The 15,280-nt window shown below is 34.4% G+C and overlaps 1 protein-coding gene across 8 annotated transcripts in view; it reads left to right on the plus strand.

Annotated features, from left to right (window-relative positions):
* The window catches only part of GALNT13 (polypeptide N-acetylgalactosaminyltransferase 13), a 473,172-nt gene that overhangs the window by 430,310 nt on the left and 27,582 nt on the right, over nt 1-15,280 (plus strand). For 7 of the 8 annotated variants that reach the window (XM_023622933.2, XM_023622930.2, XM_070241869.1 and 4 more), the window contains one exon: nt 1,524-1,622. In XM_023622933.2, coding sequence (XP_023478701.1) covers nt 1,524-1,622 — 99 coding nt within the window. Of the gene's footprint in view, nt 1-1,523; nt 1,623-2,741; nt 4,479-15,280 lie in introns of those variants that run through there. The other variant, XM_070241867.1, reaches the window with a different exon arrangement.

Here is a 15,280-nt window from a genome sequence, read left to right on the forward strand (position 1 = left end):
TATCATTGTCTCCCCCAATCCTGTCCAGCTACATGTCCTGAAAAATTATTAGCCTTAACCTATATGCTCAGTCTCCTCCAATGCCTGAACCAACCTAAATCAGATTTAGGAGTACATTTCAGCCCTAATCCCACCAGTCTGGAACTGGGACATGATTTTGTTTCTTGAAGCTTGTAACCTTTCCCTCTAAGTCATGGTGTGTTCTGTCCGTTCTAACTGGTTGCTGCTCAGATTTCTTCATGAAAGCATCTATATGGCTGTTGTCAATTTCAACCCGTTGGAACAGGACTTGACCACTCTACTCAGCTCTGTCCAGCCCTTACCAAGTATGAATTCCAATCCCCACCAATATTCCCAATTGCTGGTTGGGGCCTTCATGTAAATCACATCAGTTTTCCCAACTCTGGGAACCATTACTTGACCATGGTGTTCTGCACCATACAAAAAAGTGAATCGCATAAACCTAATCCATCCTCTATAGAAGTTTTTAACCTTAGCCATTTGCCAATATGAAGAAACATGTACCTAAAGCATAGATAACTAAACAGATATGTCTGACTAATATATGAGTGAACAGTAAAATATGTATGTCCTGATAAGAGCCAGAGATAAGAGGTTTTTGGAAGCAGAGTGGACAAGTATAAATACATACTTGAGGTTGAGACTAAGGAAAAAATCTAAAACATTCCATCTATTAGAAAGGTTTTTCTTCTCCTTTTTTTGCACTTATTTGTGCTTGATTTAGAATTTTAGCAACTTTAAACTCAACAAATGACTTTTGCATAACATTTGGCACAAATATGTATTAACTTTCTGTTAATCATGGGTCTAATGCAGTGTTTGAGTGTAAACCAAGAATCTTATGTTTGCAGTTGGCAATTTAATCTCGCTTTTGAGGCATATAATGTGAAATCACCATTTAACCTTGTAATAGCTTTTCTTTGGGTCAACTACTTTTCATTAAGCCTGGCATTGAGAAGGGAAAAAGATGCATGAATATATTTTAGTTACACAAATAAGCAGTGTGGTTAATCTTTATTAGTATACAGAATGGCTCATCTAGTAATGAAGTGACCTAAGAAAAACATGAATTTGGATATTTAAACAATTTGTTTCTGTTCCTCCTATCGTGTTACAGTAGGAGTTCAAGAATAGACTATGGTTATTTGAGTGGAATTTGGAAACTGTCCTAATTTTAAAAGGATTTGGGGAAGAATTCCTAATTTGTAATATGTAGATACTTCTTCTCTGATACTATACTATAAACAAGAGGTGCCTCTTGGTTAGATGCTAATGACAAAGCCAGAGTTGTTCAAGGTTACTTCATAGGAGTTTAGAAATTTACACAGATCTAAGAATGGACATAGAAAAAGAAAAATACATATTTAAAGCAATGTGTTCTTCTTGGAGAAATTTCTTTACAAACTTGTATCATTTTGTTATCAATATACAATTTGATAATATCAGAAAGATTTTCTGACTTAAATCACTATCTGACTTACGTTTTTGTATGTTTCTTTTAGATAAGAAACGTTGAAACGAATCAATGTTTAGACAACATGGGCCGCAAGGAAAATGAAAAAGTGGGTATATTCAACTGTCATGGTATGGGAGGAAATCAGGTAAACTCTCCTTTTTTTTATCAGCTTCATATTTTTGGGGAAAATATGGTTGGGAAAACTATCAGGGTAGACTCTGGCTCACATGCCAATAACAATAAAGTTAAAGGCTTAGTTTAGGAAATTAATGGGCATTTAAATCAAGAACTAATCTGGCTATTTTATTATCCCAAGTATCTTAAGAAAGCGCTATAGAATTAATAAGAAGGGCAACATATTCAATGAGCCTACAATTGATAGCCAAATATTTCAGACCCATCTCATTTTACCATGTATGAGCAAACGGAGACTACATTTTATTCTGTTATATCTGAATAATATAAAATAATTCCTCAACTAATATGATGTTTTCCCAATGGTGATTATTCTAAATTTCTTTTGCAAATGTTTTTGTATATCATGTTTTCTATGAGTTTTTGAGGTTCAATAAAATTTTAAGGTGCATGGATAAGCACATCTGTTACATTTTTGCTTTGCCTATCTGAAGATGCCCTTTGGACCAAGTAAAAATGTAGTATTTAAATAAGATTGCTGGCTGAATAAAAGTCTAGGGCAGCCTTTTGTGTGTATGACAATCCAACTAATTATCAGAAACTTATCGGACTATAAAAGGATTCTTGTGATTTCTGGAAGAATTGGAAATGGCTTTGCAAGGTGGGCCACATGGAGGCTGCTTGGCTGTGAATCTTCGAGTAGAGCAGCTGTTTTTCCATGGCCACTTTGAGAGGCAGATTCTGGAATTCATGGGAATTTAGTACAAAGCAAACTCAACATAGTTAATCCTCTGTAGACATGTTGTCTGCCCAAGTCAAAGAGAAGCACACCAGTGAGTTCTTTATCTGGTGTGTTAGAGTGAACTGAGGAAGCAAAAGTTATTCTATCCAGCACAACATTCTGGTTATATTTGCGATGTAGCTGAATATAGCAAGAATCCATAGAGAAAAAGCAACAGCCCTGTTGGGTTTTGGCACCGTACTTCAAATAGGACCTGTGTGATTCAATGGAGATCATTAAAAGAAAGTTTCTCCCTTAAAAAAAAAAATAACTATTAAAATCCTAATTAGGGTTTCAGAGTTTCAATTTAAGCAAGAAAATATTTAAATCAATCTTTCTAAATTATAGCAGGGAAAAATGACCTCATGAAAGAAGATGATGGAAACAGCAACATGGGCAGAACAATGGCAGAGCATTTAAAAATGGTCCAGCTTATTATATTGATTCACAAAGAATGTGAGAGGCCTCTGCTACCAAAAACCAGTGAAGTCTCATTGAATTCAGCTGGAAATGCCAAAAAACTTAACTGTCAGAAGACTAAGAAATCTGAAGGTAGTCAAGTGTTGGCATTTGTTCAAGTCCTCAATGATTCCGTCAAGAAACCAGAAAGTTTCTATCTTCCATTCTTCAGTCCTTAAAGTTAACTTTTATCATCAGCTGGTCACAAAAGGGCTGCTGAAACTCCAGACATCATGTCCACATTCAAGGCAGGAAGAAGTGGGGGTAGAGAAGAGCTACCATAGCCTCATCTGTCCCTCTATTAAGAAAAACAAAAGACTTCCTAGAGGCTCAACACACCTCTATGTATGTCTCTTTGGCCAGAAATATGTTATTTGAATACTCCTAACACAGAAACTCTGAATATTTCACCTCACATGCGACTGTTCCTCATAGTTTATTTACCATGATATTGGGTAGACTTTTAGAAGTATCTCCCGTAAGATGTTTCAACAGCTTATGAAAAAAAAGTCAACTGATCATCTACCATGATGACCTACAGAATTCCAAAAGAGAAACATTATTTATGAAATCACTGATTCAATTGCAGATGCAATTGAAGGAGGAAGATATCCCAGGTGAATTATCCTCATAGATTCATTAAGGTGCTATGGTTAGTGTTAAAAAGAATAACTAGTCTTGTACCTATATTTGTCTAAATGACATGAAACACCTGGATCATAGACGTTAAAAAATATATTATTCACTTACAAGTTTTCGATACCCAGAAATGAGCTATCCCACTCTACTGAAAAACTTGTTGCTGGCAGGGGCTATATCTTACTCCTCTTTTCATCCACAGCACTTGGCAGACTGCTTGAGATAGGTAGGGACCTGATAAATAATAGTCAAGTAAATAGAGGAAAGAATTCATGGTTAGAACAATGAATTTATACCTTAGTACTATGTAGACATTGTCAAAGAATGCTGGTATTGTCATAGTCACCAAAAATATAGAGGGACACCAATCTCAGGGATTAGTAAATAAAGTGAACAAATAAACAATAAGTAAAAACCCATATATATATATATATTCTAATGTCTCTACATTATTGACTTGATGACAAGATAGAAGTTAAAAGTAATATTTTTCTGTCTACAAATATATATACAAGAATGTTTACTGGAGCCCTTTTTGTTATAACACAAACAATGGAAACAACCAAATGTTTACCAAGAGGGGAATGTTTAAATGAACCATGGTGTATTCATAGTATAGAATACTACATAGCCACCAAAATGACTGAGAGAGGTCTACGTGTATTGTCACTGAAAAGCAAAAAAAAAGAAAAAAAATCCAGATTACAACTTACTTTTAATGATCTCATTTATGAAAAATATATGCGAACATTTTTCTCTATATAGTACCTGTAATATCTATATTAATATAGATTCATTGTAATCTATTAGAAATATATAGAAATCTATCTGGAATGTAAATTACCTCTGGTGAGAAGATGGAGTTGGAACAGGAAATTTTACTTTTCAACCCACATTTTTCTGTATATATGGATTACTTTCATAATTAAACAAATAGAACTGGAGAAAATTGAACTGTTAAGAATAAAAGAACATCATATTATGACATTTCTCTGACCTGATTAATTGGGTAACTGATGGTAAGTTACTTAATATTTTTGAGCTTTAATATTTTATCTATGCAATGGATAAAAGATTTTCCCACAATTTTATTCTGTAAAGATTAGTAAAATTTGTAAAACAACTAACACTAACCTGGCGTATACTAGACACTTAGTACATATTAATCTATTGCCATTAATTATTCTCTTCACTTATTTTCATTTATGTCTCAATTATTTGTCTTTTTACTTCTACAAGAAAAAATAAAATGTTCATTTGATGCCTAATGCCAGAGGCAAGATAAATACACAACCCTTCCTATGGTCTTGTTAAGGTTAATAAAATGAACTGCCTGTCCTGTTGTTCTAACAAATAACAATACAAAATATGTATTATTATTATTATTATACAAAATATATTACCCCAAATATGTAACTTAATACAAAATATATATTATGAAAAATTAAACCATCACATAAAACCCTATTATGATTTATGCTTTGATTGAACTCAATATTTTTATTTTATGGATGTGTTTAACTTTTTGACTTACTTTAAAAAAGAACAGCTTTTGGGATTTTATTCTAGAGCCACCTTTCCTGTTTTTCATTGCTATTCTTTTATGTTACCATGGAAGCAGCATCTATTTTTATAGTTATTTAGTTTCAAATTTTTAAAAGTAGCCCCAATCCATAAAAATATTCAAACTGGGAGGCTGGCCCAGTGGCACAGTGATTAAGTGTGCACGTTCCACTTTGGTGCTGGGGTTCACCAGTTTGGATCCTGGGTTCAGACATGGCACCATTTGGCAAGCCATGCTGTTGTAGGCATCCCACATATAAAGTAGAGGAAGATGGGCACCGATGTTAGCTCAGGGCTAATCTTCTTCAAAAAATAAATAAATAAATAAATTAACATGCAAATTGCCCTCTCCTGCTTTTACACAAAAGTTGTAACAAATGTTAGCGTTGCTTTTTAGCATTTCCACTCAGTTACATTTCTAAAAGTAGGTATTTTATATTTATTGTCAATTATACCTTAACCATTTCTCCTTGTGCAGGAGTCTTGGTAGTTTATTTTTTTTAAGTTCTTCTCCAAGAAGTTCACTTTTCAGTAGTTGTTGGTAATATATTTTTTGAACACTTAAACAGTGAAATACTCAGCATATTCTCCTCTCTCCATCCCCAGCCCCCAGCACAGGGCTTGGGATATGGTAGACACCCAATAAAAACTAGTCAGGTAAATAGATGAAAAAATGCACGACAGTTTTTGTGGCAGGAATACTGTAAAAACAAGACAGTAAGTGGGAAATTATTAAACTCTACACTTGATCATCTCTAAGTGCTCTTTTCAAAACCTTAGTAATAAAAGTCTTCTGCTTCAAAGAATAATGACAAAATTAGTCCATTCCTACCTGTTGTTGAAATGCTTTCTTTTCATTAGCAAGTAATATCATAATGATCATTAAACACTTTCAAAAGAATGAAAATGAGGAATTTGATTAAAACTTGAACATAAATTTTTATAAGTGAAAGAAAGAACTTACAATTTACTGGTAGAATGTGTGTTACTAGAAGTTATGGGAATGTTTTCTCTATCCTTCCAAAAAGATGGCAGATTCCTGGAAGCAGTTCCGTGTCCCCTGCAATGCTAATGACTCAGATTTAAATCTTCATCCCCAACCTCTCTTCTGAGCTCTGGAATCTATTGCCAATTAATTATTGGGAATCTCTACAAGCATCTCAAACTCAGCTGTTTCCAAACTGTACTCATTTTCTTCCCTTTCACACAGTCATCCAAAATTGAAACCTAATATAGACACTTCACTTCTGAAGTTTGATTGGTCACCAAGTCTTGATATTTCTCTGAAAATAATGTCCTTTATCTCCCACCTCTAAGTCCCTTTACAACCAGGACCTCTATCTTTATCCTAGCCTATATCTCATTCACTTGTGTGGTCAAAAAAACCCCTCATTTCCATACATCATATGGAATTCCATAAATACATTCTATACACACTACATTAAAATTAAAATCTCCAGGAATTCTCCACTCTCCAAGAATAAAGTACAGATTCCTTAGTTATATTGCTATACAAAGCCTCTCGTAATTTCATCCCCATCTAGCTTTCTAGCCTAGTCTCCCTTGATTTCTAATAGTTCTTTGTGCTCTTGATGTATGTCTGATAATTCTCCCTTCCCTGTGTGCTCTGTGCAATTTCAGATCTCTACAGTTCACTGACTCTGATCTCTCTAATTGCACTATGGGCCACATACTGCTCCACTCACAAACTTTAGACTCTCACTGTTTAAAACCCAAATAATTTATAATATTTTCTGCTACCTATTGGCTAATAACTTCTTAACCTAAACAGGGCATATTTTTAGTGGGTAAACTGTAATTTACTTAATCAATCCTTGTTGTGTAACACACAGTGTTATTTGTGAATTTTTGTTGTTATAGATTAGGTTCATCAATACTCTTGTGGATAAAATCTAGTGAGCATCCATATTTACTTTTTTAGAAATAATGTCTGGAAGTAAATTTGCTAGATCAAAGGTTATGCAACATTATAAGGCTTTAAATACATAGTGACAAACTGTCCTCTTTAAGGTTTCACCAATTTAATAGGACTAATAGCTAAAATAGGAAGAGGCACTATGATGAACATTTAACATGCATTACCCACTTTGATTCTCACAACAATCTATGAATAGTCGTATTATCCCGATTTTACTCAAGAGTTTAATGGAAACCCTGAAAGACTGGTAACGTGTTGGAGGTGGTAAAGCCAGTTTGAACCTAAATCAGGCTGATTCCACACCAAGTTTATATGCACTGCATTTATATCCATCCCTACCCACACCTCCCAGGATTGTGATCACAATGGCCAGTCCTAACTGGGTATTGTGTTTTTGTTTTTTGGTCTTTTATCTTTTTAGTATGGGAAGAACATTTCATCTTAAATCATATTTCTAACATTATCAATGCATTTATGCATTTTTAATATTGGCATCAATACTTTATGAATTTCCTAGTCATGTTTTTGCTGATGTTTCCATTGGGGGTTGAGGGAGTTCTTTATTTTCTTGTCCATTTCTAAAATACACTTCAAGTAAGATTATTACCTTCTGTTATACATGTTGCAGATATTTTTCTGATTTGACATTTGTTCACAGTGTGTTTTCATATGCAGACTTTTAAACAGTTTGTGTATTCCAGTCAATGTTTGCCTTTATGCTTTCTCTTTTTAATGTAGAAACACTGTTCTTTTTTAATGAGGTACTATTAAAAGACATTTACATCATCTTAAAGGAGCCAATATCAAAACTGGTAAATATGTATTAGTCTTATTGGGCATATACTATAGCTTTTCAAATTTTGACACTAATTTTTATTTAAAATTTATATAAAATATAATTTGGTACAAATTAGATTAATAGAATGTTTATTACATAACCATTTTGATATCAAGTATTAGTACAAATTTTTAAAAATCCAATTGCATTTTCCTTTGAGTAGTAATTCACATTTAATCAAAAATGGGGGGAAAGCAGCTCCCATACATATTGTACTCATTCCTTCTAAAGACAAAAAAATATAAAGTGATGGAAAAATATTCACATTTTAGCAAATGCATTTATAATGTTTCTCTTTCTCCCTAGAGCCACTCATTTGGAGAGACCTAGAAAGCACATGGAAAGATTCCATGTGATTTATTGCGGTAAATGATTAGAGCAATTTTTCAAGGTAGCAAGCCTTTAGGGAAGCTTATGCTGGCCATTTATTAAAACTGTGTTTTCTGCCAAGATAAACAGGAGATCATTAGGTCTTATCTATACTTTCATACAAATGTCTCCTCCTCCTCTAAGATGGGATTATCTATACTTAAGAAGAATCTAACCTTATGACAAGTGCATTACAAATTTTGAGAGTAAACAAATATTTTCTCTCCTCATTACAGACCCTTTCCTAGAGAAAGAGTGATTATTTTAGTAATGCACTCTAATTTACTCACAGATTGTAATGAATACATTCTTTCAATAGATATGTATTCATTTTAAAGTTTGCATTTTTCTAAGTACTATAATTAAATAGAAGCCATTTCTACACTAATTTGGTCCTCTTTTAGTAGCTTGCACAATGGAATTAAAACTCACCAGGGATTTCACAAAGTAAATTTGCAAGTGAAATGAAATGGCCTATGAGGAAAGAAGGAACATGTACCAATCATTAAATGTTGAAAAGAGTTGGATACACGCAACCTAGAAGAGAGTAGTGTTATTATAACTTCTATAGAAATAGGAATCATTCCAAGAGCATTTCAATCTTATTAATGCTTGGCTGGGAGGACTTCTCTGGTCTTTGGTTGGCTTATACTCCTACCAAGGGACTATAATATGCTGAAGATGGAATGGTAACTTGGCTCAATCATTCATCCAACAAAACCTGATTATCCTAGCCTGTAGCAGACACTCTAGAGGATGTTAGTGACGATATTGGTATGAGAAAATATCCAAAAAAGACAAATATTTCACATTGGCCCCGTTTTTCAGTTGGCCATGAGGTGTCTGTTCATACTCAAACCCATCAATCCAAGAGTTAGTTTCCTTCCAAGTAAGTCTCAGTAGGGCCTGCTATCATGGGGTCAACCTAGTGTCAACAAAGCCTTTGGGATACATGTACAGGTCAGTGGCAGTATGATTTCCATTCTACTCCATTTATTCTTGATTCTTCACATTTTATTTTCCTAGGAAATAAATCCCCTCAAATTTATCCAAAAGGAAGCTCCAAAGCCATACCAATTCCTGGGCTTCCATCCATTATTTCAAACTGACTAATGTACATTTCTACTTGAATGACCAAGAGATGCCTCAAACTCAATGTGTCTATAGTTAACTCATCTTTCATCCAAAGCCTTTTTCCATTCAATCTCTCTATTCATCTATCTTTTACATTTTCCTCTCTTATCTTTCATCATCCCCTGACCTCCCTAAATTAGACACTAAGTCTTGTAGATTCTTTCTACTTGTCCTTTTTAGCTATTTCTTCTTTTCTTCCATTCATAATTCTACTTTCAAAATCTGGACTTAGATTGCCTCACATTTGAATTATTACAATAGTTTTCAATATAGCTTCCCCATAGCTCCAACCTGATCCTAACTTCACTTCAACCTCATTCAATAATGAGGTGAGATCTCCTTTCAAAATATCATTCCCAACTGGAAAAAGAAACAAAAAATTTTAAAGAGTTCCCAGTTATTACAGGATAAAATTAACAATAAGCTCTAAATTGTATATTAATAGAAACTTAAAGATATAAAATAACTAAAATTGAATCCATAAATATTAAATGGTAATGGCCTCTTCGGTCAATAGTTAATAAATTCTACACAGGAGTTTTAAAAATTGTTTTAAATTGCTTTTTCAAATCTTAATTCAAGAACTGAGCAAACAATCAAGTAACATTTTCTTAATTCAAATAAATTATATTATTATTTATATTAAAGAAACATCTATTAAGCTTGGAGTTGATTAAAACTTGTGGGAAGTTAAACTTATGAGCTGAATCTGCCAGGTTTTTGGCCTGGCCAGAGTGTTTCCTGGCATGGAAACAAATGACAAATCTGTTGTGTTCAATCCTTTTCTTTCCCTGATAGTTACTCAGAGATTGTAAGATTTTTTTGTTAAAGATTCCTAAAAAATAGGCACTAATACTGGCTGTTTCTTAGATTTATCTTTTCTTCTAAGTGTTATACTGTCATTTTATGTATTTCTGCATAATGATAGTTAACATCTATCACATGACTTTTTTTTCCAAAAGCTATGAAAAAATTGGCAATGTAAGTCAACCTGGAAAGCACTTTTACTATTTTACTGTAAAGTATGTAAGATTAATTCCCTGAAATCCTACATTCATTTAAATAATCCACAACTTTGGCTCTGAGCTTTTTAGCTATAAGTACAAACTTGGTTATGTGATTCATTATGTGAATAATATAAAAACAAACTAGCTTCAATAAGGTTCAATTATTCCTGGTGTTGGGATGATAAAAGTTTCTACTGTCATTCCTAATAAAGAAAGTATATGGAGACGGGGGAGTAGGGAGCCACAAGGAGGAACACTAACCTCAACTTGAAGGGGAAGACAGTCCCTAAGAAGGCACTTAGGAAATGATGATGTCAAATTATGTCTGTGCACATGTAGGACAAAAGAAATATTTATTCTATTGATTAACCAATTAATTGAAGTGTATCATTGTAGCAGCCCGTTCTCTAAGGGGCTTAAAATTAAATTTCTGCATGGCTTAAATGTTAAAATACTTTAAGCTTTTTGGAAAAATTCACATAAATTTGTATTCATTTTATTAATGGGATTCCCAGAATATTTTGAAGAACTTCCCTTAAAAAATGAAATATTATACATTCTCACTGAGCAGAAAGTTTGATGCTACCCTAGTTTAATAAAACCCCAACACACACACACACACACACACACACACACGCCCCCCACAGAGGCATATATACCTCTCTCATCTCACACTATCAATAGAACTTTTCTTACTGAGAAGGGTAGGCTGTTAACTGAAAAATCTACTAAAAGAAAAATGTTTGGTTACTAGCAGCATCATTGGGCTCCCTCAGCCCACCAGTCTATCTCCTTTGAAGCTTCTGTTACTTAGGGATGGACCCCAAACTTCCTGCTAACTTTACCAAGATAGAGTTGTCTCCATTAAACTACTTAGTCCCAGCAGAACTTCTCTCCTAGGTACTTTATGATTCTTCTGATGCTCAATCCTTTCTCCACCATATTTTCAAGTACTTTTCTCCTGTCTTATGCATAATTCTTCTTGATACAACACCCTAGTCTTAACCATTATCCTGAGTTGCTTCCTAGTTTAAGTAAGACTGTGTGCAAGCCAGTCTGAGATCAGGGTGCCAGCATAGTCAGGTTCTGGTGAGAGCTCTCTACCTGGCTTGCACACAGCTACCTTCTTGCTATGTCCTCACATGACAGAGAGATGGGTCCCCTCTTCCTCTTATAAGGGCACTAATGCCACCGTGGGTGTCCCACCCTCATGACCTCATCTAAACCTAATTACTTCTCAAAGACCCCACCCCCAAATACCATCACATTGGCAGTTAGGGTTCAACATATGAATGAGAGGGAATCGGGGAAACAAACATTCAGTCCATAGCCATGACTTTATAGAAGTCCTTTGTCCTTTTGGCCCTCTAATTCTAATACTGTAAATTGATATGGTTATGCTACATGTCCATCAATTCTAAAATACTTTTATCTCTACTTTTAGATAAGCAAGAGCAGCAAGTCCAGATAATTTGTGAAATCTTTGGTCCAGTGACAAGGGACATAAATTTAGAAAGCTTGAATTTGGAAAAAAAAAATTAGAAAACAAATGTTTTTAGGAAATATCTCAGAACAATGCTAAATTTTGAGCAACCTACCAGTCACCAAAAATTAGTGGTTTAAAGAAAAAAAACCCTGTTAATTAAGAATTTGTTGAACAAGGTATATGTACCCAAAAATATATGGGTACCCAGAGGAATATAAAAATAGCTTAAAACTCAAACTCTTTTTTGTGTATAAGGAAGTTGGTGAAGATGCTGTTCTTTACATGACATAGGGTCCTTCCTATGAGTACCCCTAAGAGAATTTCATACTTCACTGAGTATTAGGAAGAGTCGTTTGTCTCCTGAGGAACAGCTTTGTCTTTTCTTTCTTACTGCCAAATACATAGTCCCTTCAGGGAAAATTAATAATATTCTATGGACAAATATTTATAGTGGCCACATACTTTGATTCTTTTTGTTATATCATCCTTGTTTATGCAGATGTGATTTTTCACTTTTCTTTCTTACCTATTATATATGTATAATATAACATATATAGTATATGTATATAATATTATATATGTATATAATTCTGTTTAAATCCACTTTCACTTTTTAACAAGAGGAAAAATAAATAAGTAAATAGATACCCAATCCCTATGCTCAATCTCAATGGGAATACAAAACAATCATCTTGAAAAAAAAAAATTGTACTGCTATACAGAAGGCATTTAGAAAAAGGTATGATAAGGACAGGAGTGGGTCTAAAAGGTTTCAGAAAGCTGTCAGTGAGCACAGAGAATAGAGTGTGCTCAGGGACAGCAAGGATACTGGCCAAATGAAGTGGAATGCCTGTACTAAGGAGAGTAGAAAATTAAGTTTTATAAGTAGAGGAGTTAAGTTTATAATAGAATGTAAATGTCAAGCAAGGGAATTTTGATTTTAGGGAACAAAAGAAGCAAAGAGCTTTCAGACTGCAAAGGTTGTCAAAGGATAGCCTATAACCTATTTCTAATACAACCTCATGAAAATACTTGGACATACACTTTTGTTATTAAAAATGACATGGTGAGTACAGCCAAAATGAAAAGGGCTTTTTATTCTTATTATTTAGTACCCAAGTATAATTTCACCACAAGCAGGGACAGACTATAGAACTTTTTTTCAGTTTATTTCTGTTATTATGTTATCAAAGGACTTGATCCAATACAGAACAAGAAGCTACGTGTGGTATGTACAGAAATGATACCTTTCCATTAAAGGAAAGAAAAGCTTCGGTAGGTTACCATAGAAACATCTAGGGTCCATTCCAATTGCTAATAAAGAATCTTAGCCTTCAAATGAAAACCTACCAGATATACATATTTCTACTCCAACTCTCTAGTTGCTAACTTTCTAAATAGACTATGGGATGTTCTTCTTACTTAAAAGAAGTAAAATGTATGTGTCTGGCTGAGATATTCAGACTATTTTTTTTAAGAGGAATTTTTGTTTGTTCCAAAAAACAATACTTAACAAATTTAAAGGTGCATTTTATGGTCATTGTAACACCAAGGAATGATCAGAGGGGTCTTTATAGGTCACGATGGCCAGTGCTCAATCCATAGCCTACACACTGCTGAGAGGAAGTGCCGCTTCTAGGCAGCAGAAATGGTCACGTCACAATCTACCTACTAAAGAGATCTGAATTTTTTCTTCTTTCAGTGAGTGAAACAAGTGGCTCATGGGCTAGACTTATCTTTTACTATGAGAATCTTAATGTGTTACATATAAATTTAACATAAAGACATGGCCCCCAATTTTAGACTGAAGTTTTTAGAAATGTGTTAAAATTGATCTCTGAGATCTCCTGTATAGAAGAATTCCAAATAATTTATGGGGATGATCCCTCTTTCAGAAGGTGAAATTTAACTCTCCTGCCCCCCTTGCATGTGGGCTGTGCTTACTGACTTGCTTCTAGACAGTAGAACATGGAATGGGGTGGTGGTGACTTTACAGTGGAGAGACACAGCAGATGCGACTTTGGGCAAGTCATCCAGGTTCTACATTATACGTCACATTGCTGCCATGCACCCTTGATATGATGTGATGAGAATGGCACTTCAGCTTGTAGTCTTCCTCCCCAAAACCTATAACCAATCTAACCATGGGACAAGCATTAGATGAGCCCAAACTGAGGGACATGCTGTAAAATACCTAACCACTGCCCCTCAAAACTGTCAAAGTCATCAAAGAGAAGAAAGTCTGAGCATCTGTCAGAGTGGCCTAAGGAAATATGATAACTATATGTAATATGGTATCCTGGAAACAACGAACAGGGAATCATATGGGAACTTTAGGGAAAAATTAGTGAAATCTTAGTAAAGTCTGGAGGGTTTTTTTTAAATTGTAATTATCACTGAGAGGCAAAATGGTAAGTGTGAAAAGAGCATGGGATTAGTTCAAAGATAGGTTCTCCCACTTGGGGAATTTATTTAACCTTTTCAGGCCTCATGTTCTTCATTTGTAAAAGAGTAATAATTATGCTTATCTTGAAATTATGCTTATCTTGAAAGGTTATTGAAGAAATATGTAACATATGATATGTGCTGTATCATATTTAGTATACAATATATTTTAAGTGACTGCTATTTTGCCGAACACACAGCAGGTGCTCCCAAAATGTTGTTTACTTTCTCTTGTTCCATTTGCTTCCAGCCCAACATTCAAAGGCCAGGACCTCTGTCCCTTTGCCTGAGGGTTTTCACTACCAGAGGCTGCTTTACCCACCTAGTCACACCTGGGGAATTAATCAGTTCTACTTCCCGGAAGCACACCTCAAGCAAAAGCTGAGGGCAGGTGGTGTATAATTATCCCCAGCTCCTTCACCCTTTGAGGGGACTGATTCTGAGTTGCTTGTTCTAAAGCAGTTGTCAACGATCCCCAACAGGATTAAACTCCAGTTACCCACACTATAACTAATATGTAATGTACCCTGTATTGGCTCCTTTCCCTTCCCTACTGCCCAGTGGTCCTTCCTGGGGCCATCCACCCAATAAACTACTTGCACTTGAATCCTTGTCTCAGTGTCAGCTTTTGGAGGAAGCCAAACTAAATAGAGCTTGATCTTAGTTTGCAGCAATGATGAATGCCATAAGTAAATAGGATTTCTTTAAGTTTGAAACCACCAAGAAAAATTTAGTATTATTTCCATCTAGTAGTAATAACCTGGAGGTGAATTATTTTAATTATGTCTAATTTAAACTAAAGAGTAGTTTATCTTTACAGATAAGAGGCAGTTGTAACTGATACACAATAAGAGTATCTTTGTGCCATCTAGGACATTAAAATTTGCCTTTGAGGCTTTTTATATATTTAATCATTTTTTATGTAATCATATGCCACACACTAGACTTTTAGGAAGTGCCTATTGATATAATGTAAGTGAAAACCTTTTAAGGTATGAAATATTACCA

This window comes from Equus caballus, chromosome 18 (assembly GCF_041296265.1).
Source record: "Equus caballus isolate H_3958 breed thoroughbred chromosome 18, TB-T2T, whole genome shotgun sequence".
Taxonomy (NCBI): Eukaryota; Metazoa; Chordata; class Mammalia; order Perissodactyla; family Equidae; genus Equus; species Equus caballus.